General features: G+C 47.3%; 1 protein-coding gene across 2 annotated transcripts; it reads right to left on the bottom strand.

The window, feature by feature from the left end:
- LOC106566270 (cleavage stimulation factor, 3' pre-RNA, subunit 1) lies at positions 1-15347 on the bottom strand. Of its 2 annotated transcripts, none has more exons than XM_045692001.2 (7): positions 15242-15347; positions 14485-14682; positions 14005-14282; positions 12100-12297; positions 9994-10175; positions 1856-2064; positions 1-1022 (listed from the first exon to the last, which is right to left on the bottom strand). In XM_045692001.2, exons 2-7 carry the CDS (start codon positions 14651-14653, stop codon positions 763-765), a joined length of 1296 nt encoding a protein of 431 aa, XP_045547957.1. In that variant the 5' UTR covers positions 14654-14682; positions 15242-15347; the 3' UTR covers positions 1-762. The 2 variants fall into 2 exon arrangements, with proteins under 2 accessions (XP_045547957.1, XP_045547958.1); XM_045692002.2 differs by having other exon boundaries at positions 15213-15291.
- Between the last annotated feature and the right edge of the window lie 1757 nt (positions 15348-17104).

Raw genomic sequence — 17104 nt, 5'->3', positions numbered from 1 at the left:
TTTTCTTCAATGTTTTAATAAACATGTATAACATCGGAAAGACAAACAAAAGTTAGAAAACCACAAACTCAACTAGTTGTTTTTATCAAAAGATTAAAGAAACGTATTAAATGAGCATGTTGCTCGCGGTCTCCAATATATCTAGAAGCATCGATTACTATTCCCAACAACGCTGTTCATGTCATCAGCCAGCCAATCAGCAGTGTTCTCTACCAACATGGTGAAACCAGGCTCAGATAGAAACTCTCCGGTCCAACACGGCCACCTGGCTGTCGTACCAGGCTACTGCAGTCAGGACCAGCCATTACAGAGTCATCTGAAAGACTCCACTGAAATCAAAGATGGAGCCAGGGTGGTCGACTCAAAAGACACTGGTTTGTTGTAACGTCTGAGACTGCGGGACCCTGATGGTGTCCGGTAAGGAGCCGTTTGGCTGTGGAGTCGTAGTCAATGGGGGTTCACCCAGCGGTGAGGGATTTGGTTTGGGCTCTGTGGAAGTGTGTTGGTACAACAGAGGGGTCAGAGAGGTCAGAGGAACAACAGAGGGGTCAGAGAGGTCAGGGGTACAACAGAGGGGTCAGAGAGGTCAGGGGTACAACAGAGAGGTCAGAGGGGTCAGGGGTACAACAGAGGGGTCAGAGAGGTCAGGGGTACAACAGAGGGGTCAGAGAGGTCAGGGGTACAACAGAGGGGTCAGAGAGGTCAGGGGTACAACAGAGGGGTCAGAGAGGTCAGGGGTACAACAGAGGGGTCAGAGAGGTCTCAGTCGGTGGTGGTACGTCTGTACCAGAAGCGGGCCCTGAAGTCATCACTACAGGTCATGAACCCCGGGTTGGTGGGGGAGTGAACGATACAGCGGACGATGTTATTGTGACCCAGGGACAGAAGGTTCTTCCTCTCGGCAGAGCGGGAGTCCCAGCAGCAGAGAGAGATGGTCCTCTCATCAGGCAACAGAACATAGTCCTCCGTGTGGTTGAAAACACCTTGGGTGCGGTGCATCTGCCGCCCACTCAGACCAGCGCCTGGCGGGACCAAAACACGGATACGGGTAAGAATGATTCCACATCAGAGTAACACCGTCCGAACTCAACCAACACCACCCAGGACCTCCTCAGCCTCTCTCCCCGTCTACTCCCCAATAACACACTCATCATAGGGGGAGATAGAAGGGGGTTAAGGCTAGTGCCTGGGGGTTAAGGCTAGTGCCTGGGGGTTAAGGCTAGTGTCTGGGGGTTAAGGCTAGTGCCTGGGGGTTAAGGCTAGTGCCTGGGGGTTAAGGCTAGTTTAAGGCTAGTGCCTGGGGGTTAAGGCTAGTGCCTGAGGGTTAAGGCTAGTGCCTGGGGGTTAAGGCTAGTGCCTGGGGGTTAAGGCTAGTGTCTGGGGGTTAAGGCTAGTGTCTGAGGGTTAAGGCTAGTGTCTGGGGGTTAAGGCTAGTGCCTGGGGGTTAAGGCTAGTGTCTGGGGGTTAAGGCTAGTGTCTGGGGGGTTAAGGCTAGTGCCTGGGGGTTAAGGCTAGTGCCTGGGGGTTAAGGCTAGTGCCTGGGGGTTAAGGCTAGTGCCTGGGGGTTAAGGCTAGTGTCTGGGGGTTAAGGCTAGTGCCTGGGGGTTAAGGCTAGTGTCTGGGGGTTAAGGCTAGTGCCTGGGGGTTAAGGCTAGTGCCTGGGGGTTAAGGCTAGTGCCTGGGGGTTAAGGCTAGTGTCTGGGGGTTAAGGCTAGTGCCTGGGGGTTAAGGCTAGTGTCTGGGGGTTAAGGCTAGTGCCTGGGGGTTAAGGCTAGTGCCTGGGGGTTAAGGCTAGTGTCTGGGGGTTAAGGCTAGTGCCTGGGGGTTAAGGCTAGTGTCTGAGGTTAGGGGGTACCTGTGTATTTGACCAGGGGGCGCCCGGTGGAGATCTCCCACAGCTTGGCGACAGAGTCCTTCCCGGTGGAGAGGACGTACTTGGAGTTCTTGGAGAAGACAGCGGAGCAGACCTCCGCCCCATCATGAGCCTTATCGAACGTCATCACACAGCGGTTAGACACAGCGTCCCATAGCTTTATACTGCCGTCCTTACTGCACGTCACGTAGCTGGAGACAATAACACAGGGTTAAGGTCAGGGGTCAGGGGCTGAGCCAGTCTAGTGAACCCACCTGTTGGCACTGTGAGGGTTAAGGTCAGGGGTCAGGGGCTGAGCCAGTCTAGTGAACCCACCTGTTGGCACTGTCAGGGTTAAGGTCAGGGGTCAGGGACCTGAGGGCTGAGCCAGTCTAGTGAACCCACCTGTTGGCACTGTCAGGGTTAAGGTCAGGGGTCAGGGACCTGAGGGCTGAGCCAGTCTAGTGAACCCACCTGTTGGCACTGTCAGGGTTAAGGTCAGGGACCTGAGGGCTGAGCCAGTCTAGTGAACCCACCTGTTGGCACTGTCAGGGTTAAGGTCAGGGGTCAGGGACCTGAGGGCTGAGCCAGTCTAGTGAACCCACCTGTTGGCACTGTCAGGGTTAAGGTCAGGGGTCAGGGACTGAGCCAGTCTAGTGAACCCACCTGTTGGCACTGTCAGGGTTAAGGTCAGGGGTCAGGGACTGAGCCAGTCTAGTGAACCCACCTGTTGGCACTGTGAGGGTTAAGGTCAGGGACCTGAGGGCTGAGCCAGTCTAGTGAACCCACCTGTTGGCACTGTCAGGGTTAAGGTCAGGGGTCAGGGACCTGAGGGCTGAGCCAGTCTAGTGAACCCACCTGTTGGCACTGTCAGGGTTAAGGTCAGGGACCTGAGGGCTGAGCCAGTCTAGTGAACCCACCTGTTGGCACTGTCAGGGTTAAGGTCAGGGACCTGAGGGCTGAGCCAGTCTAGTGAACCCACCTGTTGGCACTGTCAGGGTTAAGGTCAGGGACCTGAGGGCTGAGCCAGTCTAGTGAACCCACCTGTTGTCACTGTCAGGGTTAAGGTCAGGGGTCAGGGACTGAGCCAGTCTAGTGAACCCACCTGTTGGCACTGTCAGGGTTAAGGTCAGGGGTCAGGGACCTGAGGGCTGAGCCAGTCTAGTGAACCCACCTGTTGGCACTGTCAGGGTTAAGGTCAGGGGTCAGGGACTGAGCCAGTCTAGTGAACCCACGTGTTGGCACTGTCAGGGTTAAGGTCAGGGACCTGAGGGCTGAGCCAGTCTAGTGAACCCACCTGTTGGCACTGTCAGGGTTAAGGTCAGGGGTCAGGGACCTGAGGGCTGAGCTAGTCTAGTGAACCTACCTGTTGGCACTGTCAGGGTTAAGGTCAGGGGTCAGGGACCTGAGGGCTGAGCTAGTCTAGTGAACCCACCTGATGCCGGGTGTCCCGGTAATACCAGCAGACTGCCGGGTCTCCCGGTAATACCAACAGACTGCCGGGTCTCCCGGTAATACCAGCAGACTGCCGGGTCTCCCGGTAATACCAGCAGACTGCCGGGTCTCCCGGTAATACCAACAGACTGCCGGGTCTCCCGGTAATACCAGCAGACTGCCGGGTCTCCCGGTAATACCAGCAGACTGCCGGGTCTCCCGGTAATACCAGCAGACTGCCGGGTCTCCCGGTAATACCAGCAGACTGCCGGGTCTCCCGGTAATACCAGCAGACTGCCGGGTCTCCCGGTAATACCAGCAGACTGCCGGGTCTCCCGGTAATACCAGCAGACTGCCGGGTCTCCCGGTAATACCAGCAGACTGCCGGGTCTCCCGGTAATACCAGCAGACTGCCGGGTCTCCCGGTAATACCAGCAGACTGCCGGGTCTCCCGGTAATACCAGCAGACTGCCGGGTCTCCCGGTAATACCAGCAGACTGCCGGGTCTCCCGGTAATACCAGCAGACTGCCGGGTCTCCCGGTAATACCAGTTTTAGATTCCGTCTCTCACAGTTGAAGTGTACCTATGATAGAAATGACAGACCTCTACATGCTTTGTAAGTAGGAAAACCTGCAAAATCGGCAGTGTATCAAATACTTGTTCTCCCCACTGTAGCTGTCAGCAACGGCTGTGGCTGAAATAGCAGAATCCACTCATTTGAAGGGGTGTCCACATACTCCTGTACTGATGACTAGCTATTCATGATGAACAGCACTGTTCCTCAGGCTGGTCTCTCATCCAGTGATCATATTTTCACTATTCAGACTATTCTCAGTTTAATCTGGTCTTTGCTAATATGTTAAATGTTTAGAATGGTCTGTTATGAAACGGACAGGGACAAGGGCAGGGGAATGTCATCCGTATGCACCAGCCCAGTGGTTCCCAAACCTTCTTATAGTCCCGTACCCCTTAAAACATTCACCCTCCAGCTGTACCCCTTCAAACATTCACCCTCCAGCTGTACCCCTTCAAACATTCACCCTCCGGCTGTACCCCTTCAAACATTCACCCTCCGGCTGTACCCCTTCAAACATTCACCCTCCAGCTGTACCCCTTCAAACATTCACCCTCCAGCTGTACCCCTTCAAACATTCACCCTCCAGCTGTACCCCTTCAAACATTCACCCTCCAGCTGTACCCCTTCAAACATTCACCCTCCAGCTGTACCCCTTCAAACATTCACCCTCCAGCTGTACCCCTTCAAACATTCAACCTCCGGCTGTACCCCTTCAAACATTCACCCTCCGGCTGTACCCCTTCAAACATTCACCCTCCGGCTGTACCCCTTCAAACATTCACCCTCCGGCTGTACCCCTTCAAACATTCACCCTCCGGCTGTACGCCTTCAAACATTCACCCTCCAGCTGTACCCCTTCAAACATTCACCCTCCAGCTGTACCCCTTCAAACATTCACCCTCCAGCTGTACCCCTTCAAACATTCACCCTCCAGCTGTACCCCTTCAAACATTCACCCTCCAGCTGTACCCCTTCAAACATTCACCCTCCAGCTGTACCCCTTCAAACATTCACCCTCCAGCTGTACCCCTTCAAACATTCACCCTCCAGCCGTACCCCTTCAAACATTCACCCTCCAGCCGTACCCCTTCAAACATTCACCCTCCAGCCGTACCCCTTCAAACATTCACCCTCCAGCCGTACCCCTTCAAACATTCACCCTCCAGCCGTACCCCTTCAAACATTCACCCTCCGGCCGTACCCCTTCAAACATTCACCCTCCGGCTGTACCCCTTCAAACATTCACCCTCCAGCCGTACCCCTTCAAACATTCACCCTCCAGCCGTACCCCTTCAAACATTCACCCTCCAGCTGTACCCCTTCAAACATTCACCCTCCAGCTGTACCCCTTCAAACATTCACCCTCCAGCTGTACCCCTTCAAACATTCACCCTCCAGCTGTACCCCTTCAAACATTCACCCTCCAGCTGTACCCCTTCAAACATTCACCCTCCAGCTGTACCCCTTCAAACATTCACCCTCCAGCTGTACCCCTTCAAACATTCACCCTCCAGCTGTACCCCTTCAAACATTCACCCTCCAGCTGTACCCCTTCAAACATTCACCCTCCAGCTGTACCCCTTCAAACATTCACCCTCCAGCTGTACCCCTTCAAACATTCACCCTCCAGCTGTACCCCTTCAAACATTCAACCTCCAGCTGTACCCCTTCAAACATTCAACCTCCAGCTGTACCCCTTCAAACATTCACCCTCCAGCTGTACCCCTTCAAACATTCACCCTCCAGCTGTACCCCTTCAAACATTCACCCTCCAGCTGTACCCCTTCAAACATTCACCCTCCAGCTGTACCCCTTCAAACATTCACCCTCCAGCTGTACCCCTTCAAACATTCACCCTCCAGCTGTACCCCTTCAAACATTCACCCTCCAGCTGTACCCCTTCAAACATTCACCCTCCAGCCGTACCCCTTCAAACATTCACCCTCCGGCTGTACCCCTTCAAACATTCACCCTCCAGCTGTACCCCTTCAAACATTCACCCTCCAGCTGTACCCCTTCAAACATTCACCCTCCAGCTGTACCCCTTCAAACATTCACCCTCCAGCTGTACCCCTTCAAACATTCACCCTCCAGCTGTACCCCCTCTAGCACCAGGGTCAGTGTACTCTCAAATGCTGTTTTTTGCCATCATTGTAAGCCTGTCACACACACACACTATACGATACATTTATTAAACATAAGAATTAGTGAATGTTTGTCACAACCCGTCTCGTGGGAAATGACAAAGAGCTCTTTATTGGACCAGGGCACAAATAATAATAATTAATAATTATGCTATAAATTTAACCATCTTACATATAAAACCTTATTTGTTCATCTAAAATGGTGAATAACTCACCACAGGTTAATGTGAAGGGTGTGCTTGAAAGGATGCACATAACTCTGTAATGTTGGGTTGTATTGGAGAGAGACTCAGTCTTAAATCATTTCCCACACAGTCTGTGCCTGTATTTAGTGTTCATGCTAGTGAGGGCCGAGAGTCCACTCTCACATAGGTACGTGGTTGGAAAGGGCATCAGTGTCTTAACAGCAGGATTTGCCAAGGCAGGATACTCTGAGCGCAGCCCAATCCAGAAATCTGGCATTGGCTTCAGATTAAAAAACCTCACCCAGATAGGCCAGTCATGTGAGAAACCTGTCATCATGCAAGAGGTCAGACAAGTGAAAATTATGGTCAGTAAAGAAAACTTGAAGCTCGTCTCTCGATTTAAAAACCGTGCCAATACTTTGCCCCTTGATAACCAGCGCACTTCTGTATGTTGTAAAAGTGTTACATGGTCGCTGCCCATATCATTGCATAGTGCAGAAAATACACTAGTTCAGGGACCTTGCTTTAACAAAGTTAACCATTTTCTCTGTAGTGTCAAACGTCTTTCAAGCTGTCAGTCATTCCCTTGTCAGTAAGAGCCTCTTGGTGGATGCTGCAGTGCACCCAAGTGCCGCGTAACCACTCCACTATGTCTCCCTGTCATGGCTTTTGCTCCATCAGTACAGATACCAACACATCTTCACCACCAAAGTACATTTGATGTCATAAAGCTGTCCTGTACTTTAAAAATATCCTCTCCTGTTGTCCTGGATTCCAGTGGTTTGCAGAAGAGGATGTCTTCCTTAATAATTGACCCCCCATAAACGTAACGGACATATACCAGGAGCTGTACCAGGCCTGTTAACTCATCCATATACCAGGAGCTGTACCAGGCCTGTTAACTCATCCATATACCAGGAGCTGTACCAGGCCTGTTAACTCATCCATATACCAGGTGCTGTACCAGGCCTGTTAACTCATCCATATACCAGGAGCTGTACCAGGCCTGTTAACTCATCCATATACCAGGAGCTGTACCAGGCCTGTTAACTCATCCATATACCAGGAGCTGTACCAGGCCTGTTAACTCATCCATATACCAGGAGCTGTACCAGGCCTGTTAACTCATCCATATACCAGGAGCTGTGCCAGGCCTGTTAACTCATCCATATACCAGGAGCTGTACCAGGCCTGTTAACTCATCCATATACCAGGAGCTGTGCCAGGCCTGTTAACTCATCCATATACCAGGAGCTGTACCAGGCCTGTTAACTCATCCATATACCAGGAGCTGTACCAGGCCTGTTAACTCATCCATATACCAGGAGCTGTACCAGGCCTGTTAACTCATCCATATACCAGGAGCTGTACCAGGCCGGCCACGTCTGTTGACTCATCCAGCTGTAACGCATATAATTCACTGGCTTGTATGCGAAGCAGTAATTGTTTCAAAACATCTCCTGCCATGTCTCTGATGCGTCGTGAAACAGTGTTGTTTGATGAAGACATTGTCTGTTTGGGCCTTTTCCCCCCAGCATTATCCCAGCCGTATCCACGGCAGCAGGAAGAATGAAGTCCTCCACAATAGTATGGGGCTTGCCTGTCCTAGCCACTCGGTAGCTCACCATATAAGACGCTTCTAGCCCCTTCTGATTAATGTAGTCTGTTGCTTTTATACATGTCTTACTACTCGAAAGTCGTCTTGATTCTCGCTCAAAAAAACACCCGTGGATTATTTTTCAAATTGTCATGTTTCGTTTCTAAATGTCTGTGTAAGAGCGAAGGTTTCCCGCGAGAGAGTAACGCTTAATGTGATTGGATGTTCATTATTTGACTCGGCTACCTGTATTTGACATTGTGTTGTTATTTTGCTGAACACCAGATGGTTAAATTGTATTTTTGGCAGTGAAACGAGGCAACTCAGGCGAAAGGAAAAACCCTCAGCCAAACATACAGCCCCGTTGGGTCAGGGCTACCTGTTAGCATTAGGGTTGTAGTTAACCACTGATGGTGTCAGTATGCTGGTCTAGAGGGGTTAAAGGTCAGGGCTACCTGTTAGCATTAGGGTTGTAGTTAACCACTGATGGTGTCAGTATGCTGGTCTAGAGGGGTTAAAGGTCAGGGCTACCTGTTAGCATTAGGGTTGTAGTTAACCACTGATGGTGTCAGTATGCTGGTCTAGAGGGGTTAAAGGTCAGGGCTACCTGTTAGCATTAGGGTTGTAGTTAACCACTGATGGTGTCAGTATGCTGGTCTAGAGGGGTTAAAGGTCAGGGCTACCTGTTAGCATTAGGGTTGTAGTTAACCACTGATGGTGTCAGTATGCTGGTCTAGAGGGGTTAAAGGTCAGGGCTACCTGTTAGCATTAGGGTTGTAGTTAACCACTGATGGTGTCAGTATGCTGGTCTAGAGGGGTTAAAGGTCAGGGCTACCTGTTAGCATTAGGGTTGTAGTTAACCACTGATGGTGTCAGTATGCTGGTCTAGAGGGGTTAAAGGTCAGGGCTACCTGTTAGCATTAGGGTTGTAGTTAACCACTGATGGTGTCAGTATGCTGGTCTAGAGGGGTTAAAGGTCAGGGCTACCTGTTAGCATTAGGGTTGTAGTTAACCACTGATGGTGTCAGTATGCTGGTCTAGAGGGGTTAAAGGTCAGGGCTACCTGTTAGCATTAGGGTTGTAGTTAACCACTGATGGTGTCAGTATGCTGGTCTAGAGGGGTTAAAGGTCAGGGCTACCTGTTAGCATTAGGGTTGTAGTTAACCACTGATGGTGTCAGTATGCTGGTCTAGAGGGGTTAAAGGTCAGGGCTACCTGTTAGCATTAGGGTTGTAGTTAACCACTGATGGTGTCAGTATGCTGGTCTAGAGGGGTTAAAGGTCAGGGCTACCTGTTAGCATTAGGGTTGTAGTTAACCACTGATGGTGTCAGTATGCTGGTCTAGAGGGGTTAAAGGTCAGGGCTACCTGTTAGCATTAGGGTTGTAGTTAACCACTGATGGTGTCAGTATGCTGGTCTAGAGGGGTTAAAGGTCAGGGCTACCTGTTAGCATTAGGGTTGTAGTTAACCACTGATGGTGTCAGTATGCTGGTCTAGAGGGGTTAAAGGTCAGGGCTACCTGTTAGCATTAGGGTTGTAGTTAACCACTGATGGTGTCAGTATGCTGGTCTAGAGGGGTTAAAGGTCAGGGCTACCTGTTAGCATTAGGGTTGTAGTTAACCACTGATGGTGTCAGTATGCTGGTCTAGAGGGGTTAAAGGTCAGGGCTACCTGTTAGCATTAGGGTTGTAGTTAACCACTGATGGTGTCAGTATGCTGGTCTAGAGGGGTTAAAGGTCAGGGCTACCTGTTAGCATTAGGGTTGTAGTTAACCACTGATGGTGTCAGTATGCTGGTCTAGAGGGGTTAAAGGTCAGGGCTACCTGTTAGCATTAGGGTTGTAGTTAACCACTGATGGTGTCAGTATGCTGGTCTAGAGGGGTTAAAGGTCAGGGCTACCTGTTAGCATTAGGGTTGTAGTTAACCACTGATGGTGTCAGTATGCTGGTCTAGAGGGGTTAAAGGTCAGGGCTACCTGTTAGCATTAGGGTTGTAGTTAACCACTGATGGTGTCAGTATGCTGGTCTAGAGGGGTTAAAGGTCAGGGCTACCTGTTAGCATTAGGGTTGTAGTTAACCACTGATGGTGTCAGTATGCTGGTCTAGAGGGGTTAAAGGTCAGGGCTACCTGTTAGCATTAGGGTTGTAGTTAACCACTGATGGTGTCAGTATGCTGGTCTAGAGGGGTTAAAGGTCAGGGCTACCTGTTAGCATTAGGGTTGTAATTGACTCCACTGATGGTGTCCGTATGCTGGTCTAGAGGGTTGCAGGAGACGAAGCATTGGAAAGTGTTAACGTCGTAGAGGCGGAGGGTCGGATGCTGCGTCCCCACCAATAGGAAGTCTCCTGACGGGTGGAAAGAGATGGCCCGCAGCATCTCCGCTTCCTGCGGAGAGCAGACACACAGACACACACTACTGTTAGTATATCTAACTGCTGGGCCCAAAAAGGTGACAATTATATTATTATGTTTCAGAGCAGCGTTGTTACAATACCAACATTTTACTAACCATGTGATACAAGGCCAATTCTCACCAAGTAGTATGATGATACCACGGATTTGCCCCGCCAGCCCAGCACACCTGTTCCTGTTTTCTATTCTGCCCAAACCCCTGATATCTCTACTCAACACATTAAATGTAACTTCCTGTTTTCTATAGGTAACTGCCCAAACCCCTGATATCTCTACTCAACACATTAAATGTAACTTCCTGTTTTCTATAGGTAACTGCCCAAACCCCTGATATCTCTACTCAACACATTAAATGTAACTTCCTGTTTTCTATAGGTAACTGCCCAAACCCCTGATATCTCTACTCAACACATTAAATGTAACTTCCTGTTTTCTATAGGTAACTGCCCAAACCCCTGATATCTCTACTCAACACATTAAATGTAACTTCCTGTTTTCTATAGGTAACTGCCCAAACCCCTGATATCTCTACTCAACACATTAAATGTAACTTCCTGTTTTCTATAGGTTCTGCCCAAACCCCTGATATCTCTACTCAACACATTAAATGTAACTTCCTGTTTTCTATAGGTTCTGCCCAAACCCCTGATATCTCTACTCAACACATTAAATGTAACTTCCTGTTTTCTATAGGTAACTGCCCAAACCCCTGATATCTCTACTCAACACATTAAATGTAACTTCCTGTTTTCTATAGGTAACTGCCCAAACCCCTGATATCTCTACTCAACACATTAAATGTAACTTCCTGTTTTCTATAGGTTCTGCCCAAACCCCTGATATCTCTACTCAACACATTAAATGTAACTTCCTGTTTTCTATAGGTTCTGCCCAAACCCCTGATATCTCTACTCAACACATTAAATGTAACTTCCTGTTTTCTATAGGTTCTGCCCAAACCCCTGATATCTCTACTCAACACATTAAATGTAACTTCCTGTTTTCTATAGGTTCTGCCCAAACCCCTGATATCTCTACTCAACACATTAAATGTAACTTCCTGTTTTCTATAGGTTCTGCCCAAACCCCTGATATCTCTACTCAACACATTAAATGTAACTTCCTGTTTTCTATAGGTTCTGCCCAAACCCCTGATATCTCTACTCAACACATTAAATGTAACTTCCTGTTTTCTATAGGTTCTGCCCAAACCCCTGATATCTCTACTCAACACATTAAATGTAACTTCCTGTTTTCTATAGGTTCTGCCCAAACCCCTGATATCTCTACTCAACACATTAAATGTAACTTCCTGTTTTCTATAGGTTCTGCCCAAACCCCTGATATCTCTACTCAACACATTAAATGTAACTTCCTGTTTTCTATAGGTTCTGCCCAAACCCCTGATATCTCTACTCAACACATTAAATGTAACTTCCTGTTTTCTATAGGTTCTGCATACCCCCCCAGCTCCCATCACTGTCTACACAAACATACAATCTGAGAGATAACGTTGTTACCCGTCTAAAGGTCCCGCCTCCGTTGTTACCCGTCTAAAGGCCCCGCCTCCACTGTTACCCGTCTAAAGGCCCCGCCTCCGTTGTTACCCGTCTAAAGGCCCCGCCTCCGTTGTTACCCGTCTAAAGGCCCCGCCTCCGTTGTTACCCGTCTAAAGGTCCCGCCTCCGTTGTTACCCGCCTAAAGGCCCCGCCTCCGTTGTTACCCGTCTAAAGGTCCCGCCTCCGTTGTTACCCGCCTAAAGGCCCCGCCTCCGTTGTTACCCGTCTAAAGGCCCCGCCTCCGTTGTTACCCGTCTAAAGGCCCCGCCTCCACTGTTACCCGTCTAAAGGCCCCGCCTCCGTTGTTACCCGTCTAAAGGCCCCGCCTCCGTTGTTACCTGTACATGTTTGAAGGCTCTCTTGGCAGAGGGCTTGGAGTAGTCAAACAGTTTGAGTGTGTAGTCACGTGACCCCGACGCCAGGATCTGTTCGGTGGGGTGGAACGCCAGGCACGTGACCTCATCCACGTGGTCGTACAGTGTTCTGATCACAGGGTGGTTCTCCATGTTCTGCTGGGCCGTCTCATTCATCATCACCTAGAACACACAGGAACGTTCCTACATCAGAATGTCTTTCAGAACGTTCTGAACATTCCTACATCACAATGTCTTTCAGAACGTTCTGAACATTCCTACATCACAATGTCTTTCAGAACGTTCTGAACATTCCTACATCAGAATGTCTTTCAGAACGTTCTGAACATTCCTACATCAGAATGTCTTTCAGAACGTTCTGAACATTCCTACATCACAATGTCTTTCAGAACGTTCTGAACATTCCTACATCAGAATGTCTTTCAGAACGTTCTGAACATTCCTACATCAGAATGTCTTTCAGAACGTTCTGAACATTCCTACATCAGAATGTCTTTCAGAACGTTCTGAACATTCCTACATCACAATGTCTTTCAGAACGTTCTGAACATTCCTACATCAGAATGTCTTTCAGAACGTTCTGAACATTCCTACATCACAATGTCTTTCAGAACGTTCTGAACATTCCTACATCACAATGTCTTTCAGAACGTTCTGAACATTCCTACATCACAATGTCTTTCAGAACGTTCTGAACATTCCTACATCACAATGTCTTTCAGAACGTTCTGATCACCTAGGTCTTATTAAAACAACTAAAACAGGTGTTCTTAATAGACAAACACAGGTAGGTCTCTCTCGTAGTGTTGCATGGAATACCAAAACGTCTGTATTTCCCCCCCTCCGGTACAAAAAAAACTATGTTCCGGTGCTAGAATTTGTTACATTCGGTCCATCTGTCAAATGTCTCATGTGTTTGAGAGGTTCAAGTCTGTCTATCAGAGCAGCCCCTTTATAGAACGAAGAGCAGTGCCTGCTCCACTTCATCATTCATTACCATCTGTCTGGCTGCATTATCTCCCCGCTCATGTTGCACACAAGTTAACCTACTTGAATAATGCAACACGGCATGTGAAGATGTTCAAACTGTTAGTAAAACAATGTCCATACAGGCTACAACACTTTACAATTCAAGACCATACTGATATCTTCCAGCTTTAAATGTAGGCTAACTTTCCATGCTAGTCGACAGCTGAATTCACCACCCTAGTACATTGTTTGTGATATGAAACCATAAGGCAGTATATACTGATTTCAAAGATGGCTTCCTCGCGTCTGGTTTCTGCTAGATTCCACAGCTACAAAGTCAGATTATACAGCCACATTCTGCCTCCCGATGACATCACTAATTTCTTAAAGAGCCAAGCACACTTAAAAAATAAAATAAGAGATTGCTTCTTCTATGCAAATGTTGAGAAGTACAATAAAATTATATGTCCTTCAAATAAATGATTACCATTGTTGTTTTGTGGTTAGATTGGTAAAAAAAAAAAAATCAAATTGATTGTATAAATGATTCAACTAATGCATACATGGCTGTCTAAAATGTTTTTCATACAAATGTTCAAATGTAAATGATATTGAACTCAAAAAGATGGCCAATGATTGATCAGAGCAGTAGCTGAGTGTGTCTGGATCGAGTGCCATTCTGTGACTTTGGCTAATAGGCCTTTTTTTGTGGTATCGAGTATTGTGATACTAAACCTGGTATTCGAAGTCAAAATTCTGGTATCGTGACAACACTACCCTCTCTGTTTCGTCCCCGACCGCTTCTGTTTAGTTGCTAGTGAATACAACCACGGCTCTGGTCAAAAGTAGTGCGCTACACAGGGAATAGGATACAATGACAGACATAGCTCTCTGTCTCACCTCTATGGGCATGGCACTCTTGGCCAGCATCCGTTCTGTGTCCAGGACTTTGATGGAGGCGTCTGCAGAGCCCGTAGCAATGAGCTGTCCGTCCCGGCTATAGGTGGCCACGCGACACGGACCCTTATGAGACGTCACGTAACAAGTCTCGTACTCAGACGCCTCGGGGGACATGGACTGGACGTCAGCGTCAAACTCCAGGTCGATGCCAACGCCTGGTGCCACTGTGTCAGACCGGCCGATGGCATACTGCACAGCACTGTCATCATTCTCCATGCCTGGAGGTGAATGGAGCAATACAGTTGATTAAAAACAGTGACATAACACTACGGACGTTTAGCTAACAAACTACACCGTCGCCATTCGCAATGTCTTGGGACGACAGGATGGAAGAAACAGCGGAGCAGTACAGTTTCAAAACAACGACACTGCAGACATGTCGCTACCATTCTCATATGAGCTAGTCCACTACCCACTCACCTATCTTGGCCAGCTGCATGAGGTTCTCTGAGGGCGACACGACGCTCTGTGGCTTCACCTCTGTGATGAGGTTGTTGGCGATGTTGGTGTAACCGTCATACAGCAACTGACTGATGATCAGCCGGTACAGGTGCTGCCGGTCCCGCAGCGTCGGTTTGGGACGATACATCTCCGCTCAGGCTTCTTCAACGAACTTGGCTGAAATCGATCAAAACATGGTCATCATTATTTGCTATAAATAAAATAAAAATAAAACGTTTTTTTTTTATTATGGACTCTTAACTTCTATAATATCAACTAGCTAGCGAGAAAGCTCAACTATCATGGGAATACTATGGAAGCCCACTTATGGCTGGTTAACTAGCGGTAACTAACGTTAGCATACCAACGGGACCTACAATGCAAAATAGCTACTGTAGTTAGCTACAACAAAACCATTCGTAACATTCACATTACAAACATAAATCGTAGGCCGTACAAACGGTTAACAAGCACCTAAATGTTTGCAATAATAACCAACCGAGTTTAGGGAAGTAAAATCAAATAAGTTCAATGAATGCATTTTCATTTAACGTTATCAACTGCTAGCTAGCTAGCTAGCACAACATTGTGCAAGCAACGACTGCACCAAACGGGTTAAAACTTAGTTTTATTGAGTGCGATTATGTATAACACAACAGGAATATCAAGAAAATGTATCAAAACTTAAAGAAACGTTAGCTACATACATAAAACCTTTCAAATGTTGCAAAAATACCTTTGCCTTGGTTCAAAGGGGCGCTTGGGGGTTACAAAGCATGCGCTGCGTATTACGTCACATCTATGCGTCGGTACGTAACGGGGCGTGTGTTTTGACCACAGAAATGAATATTACGTCACATCTATGCGTCGGTACGTAACGGGGCGTGTGTTTTGGCCATATAAATGAATAGAACATCCTTAGAAGCTCTGACCCTGGCTGGTACACTCAAAATGGCTGCCTGGTATTTTTAAAAAAAACGTTTTTTATTAACAGTAACATGCAAAACATAAACATAACAGCCAGAGGGATTCCAAAGAAATGAGAATTTTTTTAAAATAAAACTATTCCACATTATATCAAATCAAATACAGACATATAGCGTATACATTTTTTGACATTTTGTTTTGTATACGTTTTAAAGACGTTTTAAAGAAAATTAAGAAAAGGGGCTTTTTCTTCATAAATGTTGATTTGTGTATGAAACATTTTCCTAATAAAATAAAGAGATTTATGACATACGTTCAATTGTGGAATCAGTGTAGTAAAATAATATGTCAAACTTAGACATATGTCAAACTTAGACATCAAACGACGAAGCCCAACAAAATATCGCAGAGGGAATAGACTTCCTGTAGAAAATATCCCTTAATAAACGATTGTTGAATTTCGTATCTAGTAGACCAATGCCATTCACCTGAATATTGCTTACAATCGGAGATATTCCAAAATATGTATTATTCTGAAGTAAAGTTTTTATCCCACTAGGTATAGCTTTAATAACAGCGTCATTGTAACGGCCGTCGTAGTGAATGGTCCAAGGCGCAGCGGGTTGAGTGCTCATTTTATAAACTTTATTAAGACACTGACAAACCAAGACCACAAACAAACAGTGTTGTATGCTAACACATAGCAGTACAACCACAACCTCCCACAACAAACATACTCCTAATTATAGGACCTTCAATCAGAGGCAACGATACACAGCTGCCTCCAATTGAAGGCCCCAATCCCAATTACCTAAACATAGAATTAAACACCCTAGAATAGACGTAGAACTATACAACATAGAACTAAACCAAAAACCCCGGAATACATAAATCAAACGCCCCTCTACATAAACACACACCCAAAACCATATAAAACAAATACACCCTGTCACGTCCTGACCAAACTATAATAACAAATAACCCCTTTACTGGTCAGGACGTGACAGTCATAATCCTTGCTTGAAACCTGCCTGGTATTGTGTTGCAATACTTTCCATGGTATTTTGGAATGTTCTATCAACTGATGCTGTATTTACATGGTAATGTAGAATGTTCATTCAAATGATGCTAACCGATGGCTCATGCAATGAAATTTATGTTTGAAAATATCAATTGAGTTAACTCAACAAATCACACAGGACAGTTTGAAGGGTGCACTTCCTGTTTTTACTTTCATGCATGGGTACACTCAAAATGGCTGCCAGTCCACCATTATGCCGTCACTGACTTGAATGGACACGCCCTTTCTATTCATTCTTATTTCTGTTTTTGCAGTGTTCCAAACAACTGGCAACTCACGAAAAAAAAAACATCAGCCATCTCCAACTGGGAAAAATAGTTTTGAACGGTCATCCAACTTGGAGTTCCAAGTCGGAAACTCGGGCATCTTTCTAGCGCTCCGACTTTCCGACCTGAAGATCACTGACGTCATTATTTGACCTCAGGTTTTTTCAGAGTTCCCAGTTGTCTTGAAAGCACCATTTGTTCCCGAGCTTCCCCAGGTAACACGAATGTCTGGTCCACATTTGGCCTGATTCCGGCATGCCAGATCTAAATCTGCTGGCCTGGGTCTGGCAGCCGGATCCGGCCTGAGTCCGAAATGAATGACGGT

Source organism: Salmo salar, chromosome 12, assembly GCF_965601325.2.
Source record: "Salmo salar chromosome 12, fSalSal1, whole genome shotgun sequence".
In the NCBI taxonomy this organism is placed as follows: Eukaryota; Metazoa; Chordata; class Actinopteri; order Salmoniformes; family Salmonidae; genus Salmo; species Salmo salar.
This window is presented reverse-complemented; position numbering and strand designations above follow the sequence as displayed.

Bases quoted from the DNA above. Each gene is read 5' to 3' on its own strand.
- LOC106566270 (XM_045692001.2), bottom strand. From the start codon at position 14,653: ATGTATCGTCCCAAACCGACGCTGCGGGACCGGCAGCACCTGTACCGG. The intron at 12,298-14,004 runs GTGAGACAGAGA...TGTGTGTTCTAG, and splicing joins AGAGTGCCATGCCCATAGAG to GTGATGATGAATGAGACGGC. The intron at 2,065-9,993 runs GTAGCCCTGACC...TATTGTCTCCAG, and splicing joins TACAACCCTAATGCTAACAG to CTACGTGACGTGCAGTAAGG.